The sequence below is a fragment of the Bos taurus genome, chromosome 23 (assembly GCF_002263795.3).
Source record: "Bos taurus isolate L1 Dominette 01449 registration number 42190680 breed Hereford chromosome 23, ARS-UCD2.0, whole genome shotgun sequence".
Classification (NCBI taxonomy): domain Eukaryota; kingdom Metazoa; phylum Chordata; class Mammalia; order Artiodactyla; family Bovidae; genus Bos; species Bos taurus.
This window is the reverse complement of record NC_037350.1, coordinates 9,017,652-9,038,268: the sequence shown is the minus strand read 5'-3', so window position 1 is coordinate 9,038,268 and position 20,617 is coordinate 9,017,652. Positions and strand designations below refer to the sequence as shown.

The window sequence follows — 20,617 nt, the reverse complement described above, 5'->3', positions numbered from 1 at the left end:
CTGCCCATAGAGAACAGTTTTGAAAATGGCCACAGTCTGTCTCGGTCCTAAACATTATCCCCAATAAACACTTGCTCCTGGCAAAGCCTGCAAACCACAATTAAGCTCCCTGGACTGTATCTATTAAAGTGCCATGAAACAGAGCCACAAACTCTTAGCCAGAAGAGCCACATGTGCAGACCTCTCGCATAATCCATGACTGGTAAAGATGGACCCAACCCAATCGGGCCTTCTCTGCTAGAGTCCAGGGAAACATGGCTGCTGAACAGAAGGTGGCTCGAGGAACCCAGTGGGTTTCTCAGTATGAGGAAGTAATTGTTTCATGGACAGAAACAAGCACCGCTTCACCTCAAGTATTTGTATGTATTACTTAACTTTAACAAGTGAAAAGAGGTAAGTATGATTATCCAAATGTTGTCGATAGGAAACCGTGGGCTCACAGGGAGTGAGCACCTTGCCCTGGACACACGCACATGTAGAATCAGGCTTTGAGACAGGGCCGAGGCTCCCCACAAGGCCCGTGGCCTCAGCAGCAGCTTCCTCGCTGAGGTTCATGCTTGCCCCGTCGTCCACCGGACTTCCTGCCAGGGCCAGGGGCTCATGCGGGAACGGCCCATTCCACTCTGGGCTCACAGGGCAGTCTTGGAAACAGCCTCCCGACTGAACAAGGAAGCCGCCCCTTAAGTGCAGAGGGAGCCTTCCCTGATGACGGGAAGAGGCCAGCTCCTCAGCTTCTGTCCGCCCAGGTGCCCTGGTGGCAAAAGTGCCTTCAGAGGCTTAAGGGGAGGGTGTGAGAGGTGCTCTGAGAGGCACCGTAAGAATGTCACCTCATGAGCAAGCTGCGTAACCATAGTTCTATCGCCAAGGAAAACAGCTCAGGTAGGGCCTCCCTAGTGCCTTTGTTTCAAACAAAGGCAGGTAGAGCTCACCTGCAGGGCTTTGAAATGAAAAGAATAACCCAAGTAACAGTGCTCTGAAGTGAACATGGTGAATAAATGGAAAAATGGAGAAACAGACACGAGGAGGGAACAGCAAATCTAGCCCTTCCAGGCGATCAGGTGAAGAGCCCACGCCAGGGCACTGCCACCGTCATGGGTCAGGAGGGCCCAAGCCACGTTCCCGGGGAGACGCAGAGCCGCCCGGGAGGCTGGGGCCAACTCAAGGAGCAGCCCCCGTGAGCCAACCAGAGAAAGCCCACGTTCAGGAAAATAACAGTGATAGTCGTTCCCTTTTTAAAACGGAGCTTCCTCACAGACAGCCTAAGATGCCTCTGTCCACTTTCCTCTCCTCTATGCCAAAGGAGTCATGGCTCCTAAAATCACAGCTGGGTGGGCGGTGTAGACGCGAGCGTGATGTGGTCTGGGCTGACCTCTCTCACCCCTAAACGTCTGTCCTCTGGGTCAGAGAAATGTCTGAGTCAGAAGGGAGCAAGAGGGCTGCGTCCCGCGGGGGAAATGGCTGTGTGGTACGGTACCTGAGATCCTCTGCTGTTCCTGAGAAAAGTCGATCCCTTCTCCAATAGAGCTCATGATCTTCTCAATCTGAGACAGAAGAGAAAGGAACAAGACAGGCTGTGAGGCTCAAGTCAGACACTGCCAGCTCACCAGCAGCGCGTGCAGGGACAGGCCTCCAGGACTCTTCCAGATGACGCCAAGGTCCAGCACTGACCTGCGAGGTTTCAGAGCTCACACAGGTCAAGAAAGGCTCTTCTCTGGCCCCTGCCCCCGAGGGTCTAAAGACGTGCTCTGAAGGGAGTGAGTGGGTAACAATCGGGGCTCAGCTGCTGGAAACGCCCAAATGCCTCCCTTCCGAGGCAATTTATACATCACTTCCCCCACCCTCCAGCCTTTCCAGACCCAGTGGAGACCGCGTGGAGGGTGCGAGAGCAGGCCAGGGCAGGCGCCCTCCACTGCTCCTGCTAGAATCTAAATTTCATGAGGACAGAGGCTGCGCCAGCTCTGTTCCGGGCTGTACCCACCGCACCTGGAGCAGGGCCTGGCAATTTGTAAGCACCTCATAGATAATTGCTACTGCGTGACCACCAGCTCTGAGGTGTGGGGACATTTTCTAGAGCTCAGACCAGCAGAGCCCTGGAATGGGCATGTAACCCTAAACGGAGGAGCTTTTGCTCCCTGGAGGTGGGCAGTCCTGCACACAGCTCCACACTGGGGGTTGAAGAGGGCAGACGCTTGTCCTTCCCCTGGATCACAGCACACAGAGCTGGTCTCTGAGTAGCCAGATGTCTCCAGCATCGCCCCTCCCCGCCATGTGGACCACCTGTCCCAGCCATCTGGCTTTGGTCACCCGGAGCTAGATCCAAGCCCCCTGCTCCGGGAAACCTGGCCAGGGGCAGGACCAGGCGGGGGCAGGAGGAGGAGCCCCACCCACCCCCACCCCCCCCCGCCCCCGCCCCCAGCGTAGTGTGATAATGAGCTCATTCACTGCTCTTTTTCTAAAGAAAGGAAAAAAAGACCTCCTGTACCAGGACGTGGATGCTTTTTCCTCTAAGTGCAAGTAAGGAGCCTTAGGTCTGACAGTCAGAAAAATAACAACTCTCCAGCCAGCGTCCAGCTGGCACACAAAGGCAGTACATTTGAGCCTGGCTGAACAACATGGGATAAACACCTCCTCTACCCGGCAGCCAGGGCACAGGAAGGTCTTCTCCTCCACCACAGAAATGCCTGCTGGCTCAGGCAGGCATGCAGTCCCCTGACTGTTTGTTAATGCACACATTAACTCCAGCCCCCAGCTCTGCAAAAGCAGAGGAAACACTTCTCACCGGGGCAGCAAACCTCATCGACTGGGCAGCCCAGAGGCTGGCATGGGAAGCAGGTCTGCTGCGCCCCTCCAAGAGAAGGCCCCTCCCACTCAGCCCTCCCCAGAGCACCCCTTTCTCTGGCCCTGCCCATTTCAAGTGCATTTGGCTTAAGACCTGGCTCTCGGTAGATGCTCAATAAAAAGTTAGCTTGCTCCCCACTCCCCTTCTGTTGTCCACAGCGCTCTGATCTAGTACAGTTTTAAAACATATTTTTACTTATTTTTGTACAGGTAATACTTCGCATGATTCAAAATTCAAAAGATGCAAAAGGTTATTCAGAGAAAGGCCTCTTTCTGACCGCTGTCTCCGAGCTGCCTATAGTTCTTCTCCCTGGAGGCAACCAGCATAACCTGCTTCTCAAGCATCTCTTAGGTCTATTCGCAAGTAAGCAATTATGTGGATGTACTCCACACCACCCCCCAACTCCGACAGAGCTATTCCAAGTGCGCTTCTCTGGATCTCGGTTTTTCCACTTAATAATAATAATTCCACATTTTGGAATTCTTGCCACAGTTCACAAAGAACACTTTTTTTGTTTTTTAAACGGAGGCGATATAGTCAGCCAGTGTTCACCTGTCTTTGAAGAGGGGGCATGCGTGTGGCATTCTCGATCGTCTCTCTTTCTAAACAGTACTACAATGAATACTGATCCACATACACCTTTGAACCCAAGTACGTCTGTAAAGTAGTTCCTAGGTATTTCCTGAGACTTCTTCCAGACACAGAATCTGGAGTTAGCAGCAGGGAGCTCACAGGTCATACAATCCCGGCTCTCACACCACTTTAGTCTAACGGGACTGAAGACATCCCAGGGAGGGGGCCCTGGCTAACTCTCCCAGTCAGTTTGCCCCATTTGCAGAAAGCACCAAGTTATAGAACATTTGTCTTTCTACATATTTAAACTTTTTCCCTGATGTCACCTGCTCTTCCATAGAAAACGCTTCGGGATATGTGGAGACAGCTCTTGCCTTCCAGATAAACCGCTCTCCAATTCCCAGGCTACAAGGCCTGACCTGGCGTTTAATGACACACCGGTCATTACAGGGCAGAAGCCTCACACCTGAGCAAAGAGCAGGCACTCAACAGAGATCTGCTGAGGTGGCTTCTGTTTCCTTTTCTGCATTTATAGGAGAAAAGTAGGCTGCTAAAGTGAGGAAACTTCCTTACAAGTAAGTGCATTTACTTGTTGGGTGTTGGGTCCTTATCTCTGGAATGGGCCTACCAGCCGGGATCCCTGAGGGGGTGAGTGTGGGAGGACCACCACAGCAAACACCAGGAGGGATGGAATCCAGTGTTCTATCTGCCCTTCTACCCACCAGGCCCGGCTCATGGTGAGAGGGGCAACTGACTGATGAAAAAAGCCCAGTGTCCACTTAGTTAATGCCAACAATGAAAAGCTATTTTCCCAAGGCCACACAGTCAGGGTGGGAAAAGCTCAAGTGGAAGGTGACTCCAAAGTGTCTTTTGAAATAAAGTCAAGTCACCTACATTATATATTTCATGATTATCATATAATCAATCACCTAACACCAAAGCCCCAACTGGCCTGTAGAGTCAGTGTCTCCTGGTTGCCCAGTTCATGACATTCTGCCAAAGTCCCTTTTGAAGTCAGGAAGAGCAGAGCTGGACACCTCTCTGCTCGGCTTCCTCCTGCAGGCCCCAGGGGTTGCCCTCAGGCAACCTGTAAGTGGCCAGGAAGAGTCCGGCCTTCCCAGCTGCTGGGTGCTTCGGTCCGCAGCAGGTGCACAGGGCGCTCTCAGGGCCATGCCATCCAACCTAGAAAGTGCGCTTTGTTTTCTGTGAACTGTGGCGGCTGAGGCCAGCTGCGAAGATTCTAGTTTACAGAGGATCTGAGAGTTCTCCCAACAACTTGCAGCCCAGGAGCCCTTCCAGCCTTGGTGGGAGTGCAGGGCGAGGAGGGAAGTGGCCATGACGTCCGTGCGGGCAGAGACTGGCACAGCTCTGCCCAGGCCCTCATCCCGGGCTGCGGAGGCTGGAGGAGCCGGATCTCATCACCTCCCCCTGCCACAGCCCCAGGGCCCCAGGACCAGCAAAGGGGAATGTGGTCATTTCTGGACAAAGAGGAGCAGCCACAGAAGACAGATACTGCTCTGATCCTCACACTTGGGGGTAGTTTAACTATTTAGGCTTGAGTTAAACAATCTGATTAGGCTGTTTTCCCAGAAACATTCTGTACCTCGGGGGAATGTCGGGGGAAGAGGCTGGCAGAACAGAACGGAACAGTTCAACATTCTCTGGTTTTTTTATTGCTTAAGATCCGTGACGTTTTTGGAGAGAGGTGGGAAATGGCCACACTTTAATAGTGCACTTCATGTCAACTCTATAAAGAGCTTGTATTTGTGTTTAGTAAAGCCTGAAAGTTATCACCATGATGGACTCATCTATTCTATAAAATGCTTGCAAATATTCCATTTTCAGCAAGTATTCAGGCTTTCTTTTTTTTCCTCCTACCTGGGCTGTATAAAAATATGTTCTCTGTATGGCTGAAAACAACCAAAACCACACACTAGGGACCCTGCTGCCAAGGCCCTCTCTCATCTGCTGGTTCAGAACACAGGACCCTGGTGCCCAAAGGCTGGCAACAGGAAGAGACACTCTATATACAAACAGGTTCACTCTCCCGTCACCATCACCTGGCTGCCGGGAGCAACTCAGATCACGTCAGGCTTTTCCATGGACACTGGGAGTGAGGGGAGGGAGAAGACAAAGCCTTGGGGAAAAGTACTTCCTGGGCTTTGCTGGGTCTTCTGTGCCCCAGAGGTGAGTTGGGTACAGGCAGTCCAAGGAGGACCACAGCCTCGGGACAGCGAGGCTCCCTCCTAGGAGGTGGCACAGGTGAGAAGCAAGGGCGATGTGCCTGGGCTCCGAGTGCAAAAACGTCGGGGGACCAGGAATCAGTCCGGTCATAAGATGAGCCTCACCGAGAGCAGGAAGGCAAAGGGGTCACCTTGCTTCTACCTTTTGCGGCAAACAGGAACATAACGGGAGGTGTTTCTGGAACTGAATTTGGCTCCTCATGTCAGACATGTCCCCCCAACCCCCACCCCCGTCTGTTGCCCAGTGAGCTGTCAGCTCCCGAGGACCCTCTCACGAGTGACAGCTCCTCAGGGCCCTCCCATGAGATGGAAAACACAGTCCCGCTGGGCCTGTACCACCAGGACTGGGGACGCCGTCTCTCCCTTTTGCTGCCCCGGAGACCGACTCCTTTATTGGCCTGGAGACACCCCACGCTTGCACTGTAACTTCCCCACTAGCTGTTTTACGGTGTGTCCCGGGGACCCGAGAGACCCAGTAAAGGTGAGGACCCTGGCTCAAGCTGTTTCTTCTAGAGGCCGCATGGCGCCTGCCCAGAGCTGGTACATGAAGGTGACAAACGAGTCACCACTTGTTAAACGCCCGGGCCAGCCTCGTCGCCTCACCAACACGGTAGGAGGGGAAGGGCACGTGACACCTCTGGACCTCAGTCTGGATTCTCTAACTCCCCTCCGCATTTTTATCTTTTTCCCACCTCCCTGGGTCTCTGGCACAGGGACCTCACACCCCACGACTACCAGCCGGCCCCTTCCCTCAACAGTCCTGCCCAGCCTAGCTCACTGCCAAGCGGACTTGCCACCCCATTTCTCAGGTGAGAACGCTGCAGCTCTGCCGGCGCCTACCCCATCCCCCACTGATGGCACCACTCTGAGGGGCCGATGCTGCTCTGTGTGTGAGGAACCAGGGCCAGACGCCCTCCTCAGGCCAGACGGCCCTGCTCAGACAGCGCCCCCCATTCCCAGGCGCACAGGCGGAGTCCTCGCCTCCCTGGAGGCCCAAGCCCCTGCCACCAAGTGACCGACGATGCCAGACTGGCTGTTCCGCGGTGCGAGGTTCCCTGATGCCGCCGCCACCGCCTCCCAGCCCAGAGAGCATGTAAGAATTCATCGCCATCTCTTTGTTTTCCGCCCTCAGCAGCAGATAGGACTCCTCCGCCTAGAGCAGGCTTTGATTCCCCTCATTTGATAAAAGGTCACCGGCCAGGGTCTGAGTTATTTTTTCCCCTCTCCCCCCAGACTGAATCACACCAGGCCTTGGAAAGACAAAGATGGATTGAAGTAAATTATTTGTCCTGATTTTCTAACCTTGCCAACTGTGTTTAGTGGAGGGAGACAGGACTGGAGGGGGAGGGGAGCAGTGGCCAGCAGGGGATGAATATGTATCTGCAGCGGTGGGTGGGTGGGGGGGGTTGTCCCTCCCCAGGCAGCTCCACGAACAATGAGTCACTTCTTCTCCACGGAGCACAGCTAGTCTCCAGCTCATGGTGGGGGGCTTTAGACCTTTGCCATATTTATAGTATTCCCATCTGAATCCCTTTTACATTGTCACCTTCCTTCTCAATCTCACTTTTCCTATGAGGCTGAGAGACCACAGAGCTGTTACGTTTCTGAAGTCCCTGTCCTTTGGTCTGGGACGCAGGCTCAGATGAAAGCCTGTGTGTGTCTGCCCCAGGCTACACTTCCTGACCCCCGTCTAAGTCTCCAACTCCCTTTCCCCTCCTCATTTTTATCCTTTACACACCTCTTGGGAGGCTGATACCCACCGTGCTCCCCAAAGTATCGTGCACCCCACAACTACCAGCTGGCCCTTTCCTTGACCAACGCCCATGCCCCAGACTGGCCACTTGGCGGAAAGTAAAGGAGACTTGCCAAGTGACCTTCTCGTGCTAGGACAGCCTCCTCTACAAGGACTCTTTTACCTAAAAGCCCCAAGAAACTGCTGAAAGAAGAAAAAAGGTGGGAGACCTAGACTCCAATTAACTTTATTATTGCTACCACAGAACTCTGGGTTATGCGCCACGTACGGGCTTTAATAAGTGGGACAAGACTCTAAAAGATTAATGAGGATTATGTATTTGGGTTCCTGTCCAATTTATGCAATGTACTTTCTATCAGGAGTAGGCTGGTTTGGGGGAGGAGGAAGCCGCTCAGAGAGGTGCAGTTCTCTCAAACACTGGGAAATCTGTCTCTTGGTCCTTCTTTGGTTTTTCTTTTACCACCAGCAACCTTCCCTTGTTGGTCCTGCTCTTCCAGAGCTTGAATTCCACTGCAGTGCACTGCACTGTGTGTCTGGCTACGGACTAAAGTGGCCCAAAGCAAACACCCCAGGCGCCCACTCAGGATTGATTTCCTCAGCACTGTGGCCAGGGAGAGAAAGGGGTTCTTCTATATCCATCAGCTCCTCAGACTCTGCAGGGGAACACTTGCCGTGTAATATCAAAGGAGACGAATGTGGAATTTTGAGCACCAAATTATATACACTGAAGAAGTAAAAAAAAGAAAAAATTACATATACTTAACACAAATACACTACCAACATCCATCAGATGCCCTGAGGCTTCCTACAGTCTGCCACTCCCAGTCATCTCTGTGAAACAGAAGTTGGATGAAGCTGATAGAGTCCCCCAAATTCATTTTAAATCACTAGGTAAAATCTTTCAGATAAGCCTTATACAAAAGAACACACATTGCACTGATTCCATTTATATAATGTTCCAGAAAAGGCAGACGAACATCCAGCATTAGGAAGAACAGTTGCTGGTGGGGTAGGAAAGGGTAAAGATTGACTGGGCAGGGACATGAGGGAACTTCCTGGGGTGATGGTAATATCCCATATCTTGACAGAATTTGGGTCATACAAATATATGTATTTATCAAAACTCAGGGAAAGGTGGACTCATGGTTTAAGTCTTTCATTTGCATTAACCTCCCCTCAAATTGATAAACAAATACCAAACTCTAGATAATGACATACCTGTTAAAATGTTTAGTGATGACATGTACTGATGTCTGCAAGTTATTTTGAAATGCATCACAATATAACATCTATTTTTCAGAGGTCTGAGGGCTTAACAGATATGAGATAAAGCAAGAACAGCAAAATCTAATTGCAATCTAGGCTGTAGGTGGTGAATATACAGGCATTCACTCACTGTTCAAAAGTCTCTTTCAAGTTTTTTGTATGTTAGAAGATTTTCATAAAATACTGGGATAAAGATCTCTTTCAGGATCAAATCTTTTAGAGAATAATAAATGGTAAGACCAACGCTGGTCTGAGTTTCCTCATTTGTAATGAGCTCTGCTCAACATGCTAATGAGCAGAAACATGCCCAACAGGCAAAGGAAACAAAGAGAAAGGAATGTGGGAACTCCGACTGACTTCACCATTATTCTGAGTCACAAAGCTTCAGGGTTAAGGGCTGTCAGCCCTGCTCCTCCGCAGTGTGGCGTTCTCTCTTCTGGAACTCAGGCTAACCCCAGACTTGCCGGACTGAAAACTCAATTATCAGTGTTCCCAGGGATGAACAGGCCCTGGGAAACTGGTTCTTATTAATCAGACTCAAAAGACACTGATCCCTCCTTTGGTGGGCTGCTTTAGCACGATAAGCAGCACGTTAGGATACTTGGCTAGTATCCTCTACTGCCCGAAATCAAAGCCATCCTCAGAATACTGCACAGGCAAGAAGTGTGGACCATGCCAAGAGCTTGTTCAGTGACCCCCTTCCTACTTCAGGAGGTCATCCTGAAAATCAGGACAGGTGCTCACAGCAAGCAAGGTACCCTTCTTGGAAAGCACTTAGATTAATGCTGTTAACACTCCAGCTTTCCAGGGTGGACAGGTTCCAGGCTTAGGTTCCTGCAGGGGGGTGCTGTGCCCTCCGCGTTACCAGCTGGGGCGGGGGTCTGGGCAGGGGGACTATAAGCCATCTCATTTAATGCTTTTAAATTATTTTAATATATGTGTGTTTTTGGCTGCACTGGGTCTTTGTCGCTGTCCATGGGCGTCCTCTAGTTGCAGCACGTGGGGGCTGCTCTCCAGCTACAGCACACAGGCTGTTCACTGCGGCGGCTTCTCTCGTCTCGGAGCACCAGCTTTAGGCATGTGCGCCTCAGTAGTTACAGCGCACAGGCTTAGTTGCCCTGTGGCATGCGGAATCTTCCTGGACCAGGACAGGGATTGAAGCGGTGTCCCCTGTCTTGTAAGGCACAGTCTTCACCACTGGCCCACCAGGGAAGTCCCCTCCCATTTTAATGATGAGGAAACCAAACATCAGAAAAGTTAAAATAACTTTTAGCTTAAAGAACATGATCACAGAGCTAGAAATATGTGGCCAGTGCCTGATTATCTTTCTAATTCAACTTATTTAGGGCCTAACTTCTACTCTAGGAAAACTCAAGAGTACAATTTTAAATACGTGGGACTGAGGACACTGGAACAAGAAACCTGAGTTCAAAATCCACTTAAGGGATTTCCCTGGTCCAGTGGTTAAGATTCTGTGCCCCCGCTGCAAACAGTATGGGTTCAATCCCTGGTCAGGGATCTAGGATCCCCTATGCTGCCCAGTGAAGCCCCCCCAAAAATCCACTTATTTAGTTGTGGAATCTTGGATAAGTCATTTAACATTTCTTTCAATTTCTCTTTCTATAAAATGTGAACAAAAAAATTCGTCATTCAGGCAATCACCGTTACAGGCAAATTACTTGACTTCTCATCCTTACCCTTGTGGCTCAGCTGGCAAAGAATCCGCCTGTAAGGCGGGAGACCTGGGTTCGATCTCTGTGTTGGAAAGATCCCCTGGAAAAGGCAACGGCTACCCACTCCAGTATTCTGGCCTGGAGAATTCTGTGGACTGTTCAGTCCATGGGGCTGCAAAGAGTCAGACACGACTGAGTGACTTTCACTTTCACTTTCTTTCACTTTCTCATTCTTAAGCCTCAGTTTTCACAAAGGCAAGATGGAGACCTCAACATGAGGCTGCTGTCAAGATCTGAGACAGCACATGAGGAGTCTTAGAGAAGTGTTTGGTTCCCAAACAGAGCTGCAATGCGGAGTTAACTTACTGAGACACGAGTCTGAGCAAGCTCTGCACCGCCTGAAAGACGTGGGCTTCCCTGGATGACATCACCCTGGGAGGAAAGACAAGGTCCTCTCGGCTGCAAGCACAGAGGGAGAGACCTGCTCCTTCTCCAGAGGCAGTGTTTGTCTACCCCGGCTCCGGGGAGACTCGGGGCCTGCCATGTCCTGGGGCCCCGGCAGGAGGTACTAAAGTGCCTTCTTAAATTAAGTCCTTGGAAAAATAGGGTTGAGCCTAAGAGCCATTTAGCTTTCGCTCTGTAACCCACTTGAGCAGATGTCAGCCTCCCTCACGCAGAGAAACATCTGCAGTCCTTGTGAAACCACAGAGGCTGGTGGAGTGTCCATGCGGGCCCTTCCTCACCCGCTTCAGCTTACAGAGCTTAGATGGTGTGTGCACATGTGAGTCACAGTCATCTGGTTCCAGAGGAAACAGAATTCCACCTAAAAACAAGTTAATCAAAACCCAGATTCCTTTGTTTAAAAAAAAAAACGACTGACCAGCGGGAAAGGGGTTCTTTCTTCTGGCAGAAACTGTTGGAACATGCTGTGTGAACAATAGCTCACATCCTGGACACTCAGCTGGAGGCTGCTTCTCCATTCAGGACAAAATGTTTCATGTGAGGGAGGTGACGCCTTTCTACCAGCAAGAGACAGAGGACCAGGGACAGTACTCAGCAGAGGAGAGCGAGGAGAGGGAGAAGAGGGAGAAGGCCTAGAGGCACCAACCCCTCACCTCAGAGAAATCTGGGGAAACAGGTGGACGAGGGAAAATCACATGGTCACCTGTGATGAGGTGACACCTACCCTGCAAGTCTGTTAATGATTTTGCTTAACTATGGTTTTTCCAGTAGTCATGTATGGATATGAGAGCTGGATCATAAAGAAGACTGAGTGCTGAAGAATTCATACTTTCAAACTGTGGTGCTAGACAAGACTCTTGAGAGTCCCCTGGACTGCAAGGAGATCAAACCAGTCAATCCTAAAGGAAATCAACGTTGAATACGAACTGGAAAGACTGATACTGAAGCGGAAGCTCCAATACTCTGGCCACCTGACGCGAAGAGCCGACTCACTGGATAAGACCCTGATGCTGGGAAAGATTGAGAGCAGGAGGAGAAGGGGGCAACTGAGGATGAGAGGGTTGGATAACATCACCGACAAAATGGACATGAATTTGAGCAAACTCTGGGAGACAGTGGAGGACAGAGGAGCCTGGTTTGCTGCAGTCCATGGGGTCGCCAAGACTCAGACACGACTTAGCGACTGAACACACACACAACTGAGCAACAAATTAGCCTCTCGTTAATCGACCAATGCTGCCCACACCCACAGGGGCAGGAGCCTCTCAGGCACACCCGGAGTCTTCTGCTTCCACTGGCTGAGGGTTCTGCTCACTAAGAACCAGCTGGGATCATTTCCAAAAATGTTTAAAATGGTTATATGTGTGGACAGAAATAGGCAATTAAATTAAATGCTACAGAAATGAAACAAGTGCAAAAAGCTGTTTCAGTGATGACCAGGTAGATGTTTCCAAGAGACTAATTTTTTTAAATGTGTTCTTGAATTGTGTTGTTGGAGAAATAAACTGTAAAAATTTCTAAAAGGATTCTGTGTACTCAGAGGGCTTCACAAGTGGCTAAATGCTTGCCTCACTTTTGAGAAACTCAGTCTAAAAGTCTGAATCAATCCTCTATTGTAGATGTGATCCATGTAATAAAGAGGACAGAGAATTCCAAATTAGCAGGTCCACACAGAAAGAAAAAGCCCCAGCTTCACAAAGACTAGCCTACATATCTATGCGTTGGGGTTAAATTACAGCGTTTGTACTCTTTTTAAGATGACTTCCTTCTTTAACAGAGTTCTGTGATTAACCAAACAACCCTCGTCCTGATTGGCCACACAGCCACCGTCCTGGGTGGAGCTGGCAGCACTGTCTGATAGACTCTAGCCTCTGCTATCAATACCCTGAGCTCTGCACATAGGAATTCTCAGACCACTGTCATCAAGTAAGCCTAGACTCCCACACAGAACCCTTCTCTGGCTGCTTCCTCCAAAAGGCTAGGAAACAGTTCCAGGTGACTGGAGCATACTTCCAGCCTTTCCTTTTTCCGCACTGAGGTTCCTGTTTGAGCAGCGCCTTACCCACTGCCGTGGTCCAGGGCCAAGCAGCCTGGGCTGTATGACTGCTTCTGGTTACAGAGCCAAGTCCTGGCTTCTTACATACTACCAACTCAGAGCCCACCTCACACAAGTCAAGCTTCCAGCTTCTACTCATGGCATCAGGCACGTGATGAATGGGAACAGCCCTAGGCCCACCTGGATCTCCAGCCAGGAGCACAGGGACAGCAGGGCACTTTAACTGAGACGGGTCCCCTTATGTCCACCTGCTCCCCTTCCCTTCCCCCGGCAAACCACAGGACATGGAGGCAAAGCAACTAGAGTCCTCTAAGTCTCAGAGACGTGTTCTAAACTTGAAGGGCATCCAAGGTCATCCTAAGCAAAAAAACTGAGCTAGGAACTAGTCTGTGCTCTGCCCCAACCCCAATCCCAAAAGGCAGTGCAAAAAAAATCAGGAAAATATCATCCTTATATCTCCTAAATATAATCAGGGAAGACAAGACACATGGAAACCCTCCGTGGGAGTGACAGGTACATGGAGGATAACTCTCGTACGGGTGGGAAGCAGCGCTCAGCGGTGCAGACAACGGTGAGCCTGAGGTGCCTGACCCTGGCTGGGGCTGACGTGGGGCCCACCTCTCAGCCCACTGTTCTCACCAACCCGCGTCCTGCTCAAGATCCCCACTGCGGGGCCCGGCCTCTGCCCCCGCTGCTGCCCCTGAATCTTCACCCTACTACTCCCTTCAGGTCCAGCTCGAGTCGCCTGGGCTCTTCCTGCCGTGCGGGCTAATAGAGCAAAGCATTCCGAATCAGAACAAGGCTTTATCCTTGGTCTGTGACTTTGGCAAAACACACGAACCTACCTAGTCTTGTCTGTAAATGGAGAAACACCTGCTTCGAGGTTCTAGATGGGGACCGGACGTGATAACAGAGGGTGCGTGCCCGGCACACAGTGGGCATCTGAGAGCTTTGGTGCTCTGCCAGCACCCTTTGGGGACTGAACGCATCCGAGGTTTCTGTCTTCAGATCCTCGCGGCAGAGGTAGCCTGGCCATCCTAACGCAAACGTGTCCATGTAAATATGGTCCAAGGAGGTTCCTGGTCCTTTGACATAAGCCTACCACACCTCTTCCGCTTCTCTTGTATTTCCCATGGGTGCTCCTAGCAAGTACTGAGCGCTGGCCGGGCTGAGTCAATACCCCGTGGAAAACACACAAGGAGTTTTAAAGTGGTTGCACCTTAACAGGTTCTTAGGAATTTGTTCAGGACATACATCTTTCTTCCATCTGAGACTTTTCCTGAAGAGGAAATGAGAGGGGGAAAGTGACGACTTTCCTCACAGCTATGCGGCATCTTGCCTCCTGATCCCTCCACTGCATCCTCACTGCATCACTGCAGGTTCCTGCCGACTTCCTCTTGCATCTCAGCCCCGTGCTGACCTCAACCACAAGGAAATGTGACTGATCCTCTTAAAAAAAAACCCAAAACTGAAATACTTCTTAAATTCCAGACAGTATATTTTATAACACTGTAATTTCAACACTAATAATAAATGACCCATCCACAACCTCCCCACCTGGCTCAGGAAACAGAATACAGCCAATACAACACCGCCCTTCCCGGGTCCCGGCCGCCCTTCCCTGCCCCTGAGGCCACTAGCCTCCTGCAGTGAGTGCGGTCATCTTCCTGCTTTTCCTTTCTGTTGGGCGTCCATGTCTGTACTCCTAAGGAACATGGGTTCCTGTCGCTCTTTCCTGACCATGTGGACAGGAGCACAACTTGAAGTCCCCAAAGGAACACTTCAGGTTCTGGGACCAGAGCTCAGGCACAGGGCTTCCTCTGGCTGGTGAGGAAATGGGGGGCCATGGAAAGGCCCAGCATGTGAAGACACACCAACACGCCCCTGCTTCTCATCAGGCTGGCAGGGTGAGGTCACGTACCTTCTGGGACTCCTGGGAAAACCCACTCCCTACATGGGCAGCAGCATGAAACGACTGTGGATTAAATGCCATGTTCAAGTACACAATCACATGGGCCAACCAGAAAGAACACAGCCTTTCCCAAGCAGTCTCAGTGGAGACCGCCCGCCCTGGGAAAGCCCTGGGGACCTGTACTCTTGGGCCTGTTGGCAAGGGAGTCTGGTGCGTTGCGATGACAGAGTACCGGACTTTCTCAGGAAGAACATGAAAGGCTGCACTTGGGAGAGGAAGGGCAGAAGAGACAGTCACGCTGCCTTCTCCACCCTGTGAGGCGCTGCAAGACCCTGGGCCCCCACCCTGCAGAGGCCATCTCTCACCTTGGCTCGCACCAAGATTCCAGAGCGAACACAACCCACCAGTCCCAACTGTTCCGCAAGTATTTATCAAGGCCAAGACTGTTCCCCAGGGGCAGGGGTGTGCGTCTAGGAGGGAGGGAGGGCCTTTGGAAAAGCAGTGGGAGCTACAGCCTCAAGACAACACCACGAGGGAGAGGTTATCAGAGGAGCCAAAGAAAGACCAAGTGTATTCCTGCTAGTGTGAGACCCAGGGCAGCCATTACTTAAAAATATTACTCTACCATCTCTACTGTTGGTTCTTTCTGCCAGTCTGTTTCCCATTCTTGTCTTGTTCGATAAGCAATAACAATTTAAAAGGGGGCTGTGTGCTTATTTCAGAGGCAGCAAAACTGGGGAGACAACTTCCAGCTTCGTCCCTTCGCAGAGTCTGGAATAAGAGGAAAGAGGGAGAAGACAGTGGGGAAGCATTCCGAGCAGGTGTGCTGGCCCCAGGGGTCCTCAGAGAGGAGAAAGGACGGAGGGAAGGCTCGCTGATGCCCCCAAGGGTCCCGGATCCAAGCTCAGGGGTCCCGAGCTGGGCTTCCCAGCTCCACTGTTAATGAGTTACAGAACCTTGTCTAAGATTCTGCCTCTTACAGAATCCAGTGCTTGAGTGACAGAGGGACTCAGAAAGAGAGACAGTGCAAGTTCAGACTGCAGGAGTTTAGTACTCACAGCAACCGAGATCAACAAGATTTGTTTTTCTCAAGTATCTTTGAGCTCAGGCCGTGTGTGTGTGTGTGTGGTTGTACACACACACACCAGAATCTCAAACATGCTCTTACTCTGCTGAAAATAAACAGGACGGCTTTAGTCAAAACTGTGAAGTACAAAACCTCTAACTTCCCTTTTTTCTTTTTATACTTTGCTTCCAGAAGTGAGAATAAGTAAGTACAGCTGGTTTATGGATTAACAAACTCAGCCCTTGGGCCCTCACCACTGTGTTGATGGCAGTGGAGGAAGGCTGGACCAAGTGAGGCGGGAAGCCACAGATTTGGCCAGCGGGGGCCTCAGAGAGGATCCAGATGAGCCACTTTGCAGGTAAGGAAACTGAGGCTCAGAGTCATCCACTGACTTCACCAAGGCCATGAGAGAGGCCACACAAGGCTGACCCTTGCTTTCTGCCTCTGTTGAGACGCCCCACTGACCTGGCAATTGAGCACGTGGCAGAATATGGAGTAACCCTTGGTGAATACACTTTAGCCTCCAGAGGGCTAAGTCCTGAAAGAAAAAGATCTGATGCAAAAATAAGCTTCTCTACATCCTGGGACACTTGCCTCTTTTTAGAAAATGGCTTCTGTGCAGAGCACGGTGTTGTCTTGCTTCAACAGGGAGACACGGGGCAGTGGTCCTTCAACTCAGCAAATGTGTGGGCCATTTTCCCCTAAACTGGGATAATGGGAATATTACAAGGTTGCCTTTTCATCATGACATATAAGGACTTCAGAAACGAGCAGGATGAAAGTATGAAGGAGATCTTAGTGATGACAGAACAATTCTGCATCTTGACTGTAGTGATGGCTATACGAACCTACCCATAAAAAAACTGCATAGAATCACAACCCCCCACCCCAAACCGGTGAAATGAGAACAGGGTCTGTGGATTGTATCAAAGTCAATTTCCTGACTCTGACATTGTGCAAGAGTTATGTAATGCATTATACTATTGGCAGAAACTGGGTGACGAGTCCCAAATAAAGGACCTCTCTGTACTATTTTTGCAACTGTGAATCTATAATTATTTCAAAACAAAAAATATGAATAAAGGAAAAAAATCTTAACATGAAAATTTCCTCGTCTTATAAAAGGACACGTGAAGTACAAAGGATGAACATATTTAAAATAAAGGCAGTTGGCAGAAAAACTGCCATCAGCACCACCACGACACTCCTCACTGTCCCCATTTCCTTTATCATGGACCAGTCAAAATTGTGCTGAGGACTATCTTAGGAAGAAGGCAAGATTCCAGTCCTCCATCCTCGCCAGCCCAGCAAGCAAACTCACTGTGCCAACAGACCCACTTGAAGGGAGGCCTGGCGTTCCCAGCCCGTTCGGCTCCAGATCGTTCTCTGCAGCCATGAGAGATGGGAACACAGAAGCGGGACAGGATAGGGTGTGGGCTGAGGCTGAGAGCAAAGGGCACCAGGGGGCAGGTGGGGTTCTGGCAACAAACTGAAGCTTCTCTTCTGCCTTCTGCTCTTCTGACCAGCACCCAGAACCTTCTGCCTTCCCTCTTCTCCTCCACCAGAGCAGACTCACTGTCTGCCATTTACAATCCGGGATTTCATCATTTGCACCACCTGCTCCTCACTGGCTCAGACTCTGAGATCCAGGGTCCATTCTCACAGCACATGCTCCTGTCCTCCTGCCGCCACCCTTGGCAGCTGCTCTCAGAGCCCTGAGGACTTGTCTGCCACATTCCCCAGACCCCAGGATCGGGTCTGTCCGAGCACCAAGGTGGGGGTCCCCACAGACTTCCAGGCTGGGGGAGGGGTGTAGCCAAGAGAGCTTGGGAAACCTTAGCCCTGGGCTACTGACAGGGTGGCATCAGCATTTATCACATCTGTGCCCGACAAGCCTACAATTTCCAACTACAGACACCTGCAGCTCTCTGCGGGTTCTTTCCGGCTGCCAGGGCCCTTGGCCTGGACCCTGGCTGGACTGGAAGTGGGCTGGAAGTCAATGTCCTGTCCCTGCTCCCGCTCAGAGAGCAGCATGCACTCAGACTGAGGGGCTCCTTCCACCCAGGTTCCCTGGCGGGTCTGAGCCCAGGCCCAGGCAACGAGCCCCTTAGTAGTTCCCTATCTTTCTCACACTCTTGCTCCCCAAAGAGGGCTTCCTAGGATCCCCTCCCAGATAAATTATTTGCATCTAGATACTGCTGTGGGGGAAATCTACCTAAGACAGATGATCACGGGGAAGACCAACAGTGGAGAGATGAGAGCCGAATTCCTGCCATGAATGAGCGTATCTCTGTGGGTGTCTGAAGCATGTAATTGGCGTAAGGAGGGAAACTGCCAACAGCGTGGCCACTATCAGATATGAGAAAGCTAATAAGGGGGAAAAAACAATAAAAACTTGATTTGCCTCGGTAATACTCATTACAGCCATTTATATAAACCGCTTTTCATTTGCCTAATTACCACTAGCACGATAATTATCACGGATATATTAAATGTGCCCGATAAAACTGGCATTAAGTTTTACTTGCTTTCTGGTGTTATGCATCCCTACATTTAGTTCCTTATGTTCATAACTGCGTGCTCCTTTCACTGTCTGTTCACCGGAGGAAACACGCCCGAGACTTACCTCCTACAACAGAGGCTGTCAGACTTCGGCCTGCGTGGATCACCAGGAGAGCAGACCCTGTGACAACCTTGGTTGCTGGGCTTCCCGCAGAGCAGCTAATTAACCAGGTCTGGGGAGGAGCTAAGAATTTGCATTCTAGCAAGTTCCCAGGTGAAGCTGCTGCTGCTCTGTAATCATACTTTGAGACTCACTGCCTTAAAGTGCAATAAGGGAAACAGCGAACTAGAAGGTCAAACTTTTCAGGTGGCATCTGCAACACGAAAGACTGGTAGTCTCTTTCAAGAAAACAAATGGAATCAGTCACTCAACCAAAATCAGATTTGGTATGCTGGTACCATTACCAAAAAGGGTAAAATTAACTCTCTTGCTCAAACAAGTCCCAGGAGATCTGGGTTTGCTCCTTTGTTCAACCAGTGGGAGTGCCCCCTCTGTGCCAAAGATGTTGCTAAGCAACAGAGGCTTGGGTACTGTCAAAGGTCTCGTGAGACACTGGGTAGGTCACATTCTCTACGGGCCGAAGTCTACTAACCTGTAAAGAAGATAACTCATATTTACGGAACCTTCCAGCTCTGACATTTTACGATGAATCTAAGTAGTATTGCGGCTCAGAGCAAAAATATCCTGCCTGGCTGTGTGGGCAGCGTGATGAGAAACGTGGGTAAGATCCTAGCTGTTCCAACAGGGTGACTGTGAAAGAGCAGCTGACGCCCTGGCAGCAGTCCTGGCCCTGCTCAGTCCAATCTGAGTCAACGAAGGCCCCCAGTTAAAGGTGCTGCCAAGGTAGGTCAGTGCTACGCCCAATACCAATCAAAGAATGTAAACGCACCCAGCATGAAATGCATGTTCATAACTGGCACTACCCTGATATATTATGACATTTAATCACTCCAACTGCTCAAGAGAAAGCTGGAGCCATTCGCTAGAATTAAGGATGCTATGCTAACCTCCTCAACTGGGATTTTAAATGAGCCTCGTGCTAACAGCTTTCCTGCTCTGAATGCAAAGCAGGACACCGGGCAGAGAGGCGGGGTGGCCACCTGTGAAGGGCAGCCGCTGGTGACACCGCTCTGTGCTTCTGAGAGGCCTGGCTTCCAGATCATCTCCTGACGTGTCCCAGGCGAGGGACTGACCTTCCAGATTCCACAAGGAACCTGTAGGAAACATTCTTGTTTTATGCTCCTTTACAGATAGAGAAACTCATACCCAGAGATGACCACAATTTGCTAGAAATCACCAAGGAACCAACCGTGGAACTGAGGAGAGGAGTGAGGCTGTCCGATTTCTGCCCAACACAGGCTGGCAACATCCAATCAGCACGAGGCGAGGCACGAGGGTGAAAGGAACTCAGTTAAACACCAGCCCTAAGACCCACATGACAAAGTGGCGTTAAGGTTAAAGAAGTGGAAAAAGAATCCAGCCATGGCAGGATCAAGGAGGGGCACCACGGGCTGGGGCACACTTACTCCCGCCAAGCCAACCCAGAAAACACACAGTTCATTTACAGACAAACAATTAACGTTTTCTTAGTCTCACGTAAGGTATAAACCAGAGCATATTTAGGAAGCTGTTTTTGTTGAACACATAAACAAGTAAAAATACTAAAGTGCATCATTAAGACCAGCCCCTAGCCCCTACTTTCAGCGAGACCACTGCCCTGAAACTCTTCCTCACACAAAATCCAGGAGCCAGACTCCCTTCAGAAAAGCTCCCTAAGACAAGGAGCGAGGTCCTTTAGCTGTGCGCCCTGCACTCAGAGCTGGCGCTGAGTAAGTACCTGCTGGTCCGGTGGACGGTGTCAGCCGCCCGGACAGCCACTGACAGTGGGCTGAGAGCAGGCTCCAGGGAGGCCAGCCAGCGCCTCTGCACCCGCTACTCATGCGAGACGGTTCCTGAGCCAATGTCTGCCACCGACTCACAGGACAAAGAGCCCCATGGGCGTACAATCACCGTGTGAACTGAGCTGCTTCCTTGATCTGTTCTAGTACACCACCCTTAAGTGTCTGTATCTTCGTTTCATCTTGTTACGCTGGGATTTCAGGGCAAGGCTGTGCTCAGCCTATTTAGTCCTGCAGATTTCCCAGGTGTCAATCATATTCTTGGCTCCAGCTTTGTTTCTTTGGACACGGAACCCTCACCCTTGGACAGCTG

At 50.7% G+C, this 20,617-nt stretch overlaps 1 protein-coding gene across 9 annotated transcripts in view; it reads right to left on the bottom strand.

Annotated features, from left to right (window-relative positions):
* The window catches only part of ANKS1A (ankyrin repeat and sterile alpha motif domain containing 1A), a 168,953-nt gene that overhangs the window by 27,005 nt on the left and 121,331 nt on the right, over positions 1–20,617 (bottom strand). For all 9 annotated transcript variants that reach the window (XM_005223297.5, XM_005223298.4, XM_005223300.5 and 6 more), the window contains one exon: positions 1,475–1,541. In XM_005223297.5, coding sequence (XP_005223354.1) covers positions 1,475–1,541 — 67 coding nt within the window. The remainder of the gene's footprint in view (positions 1–1,474; positions 1,542–20,617) is intronic.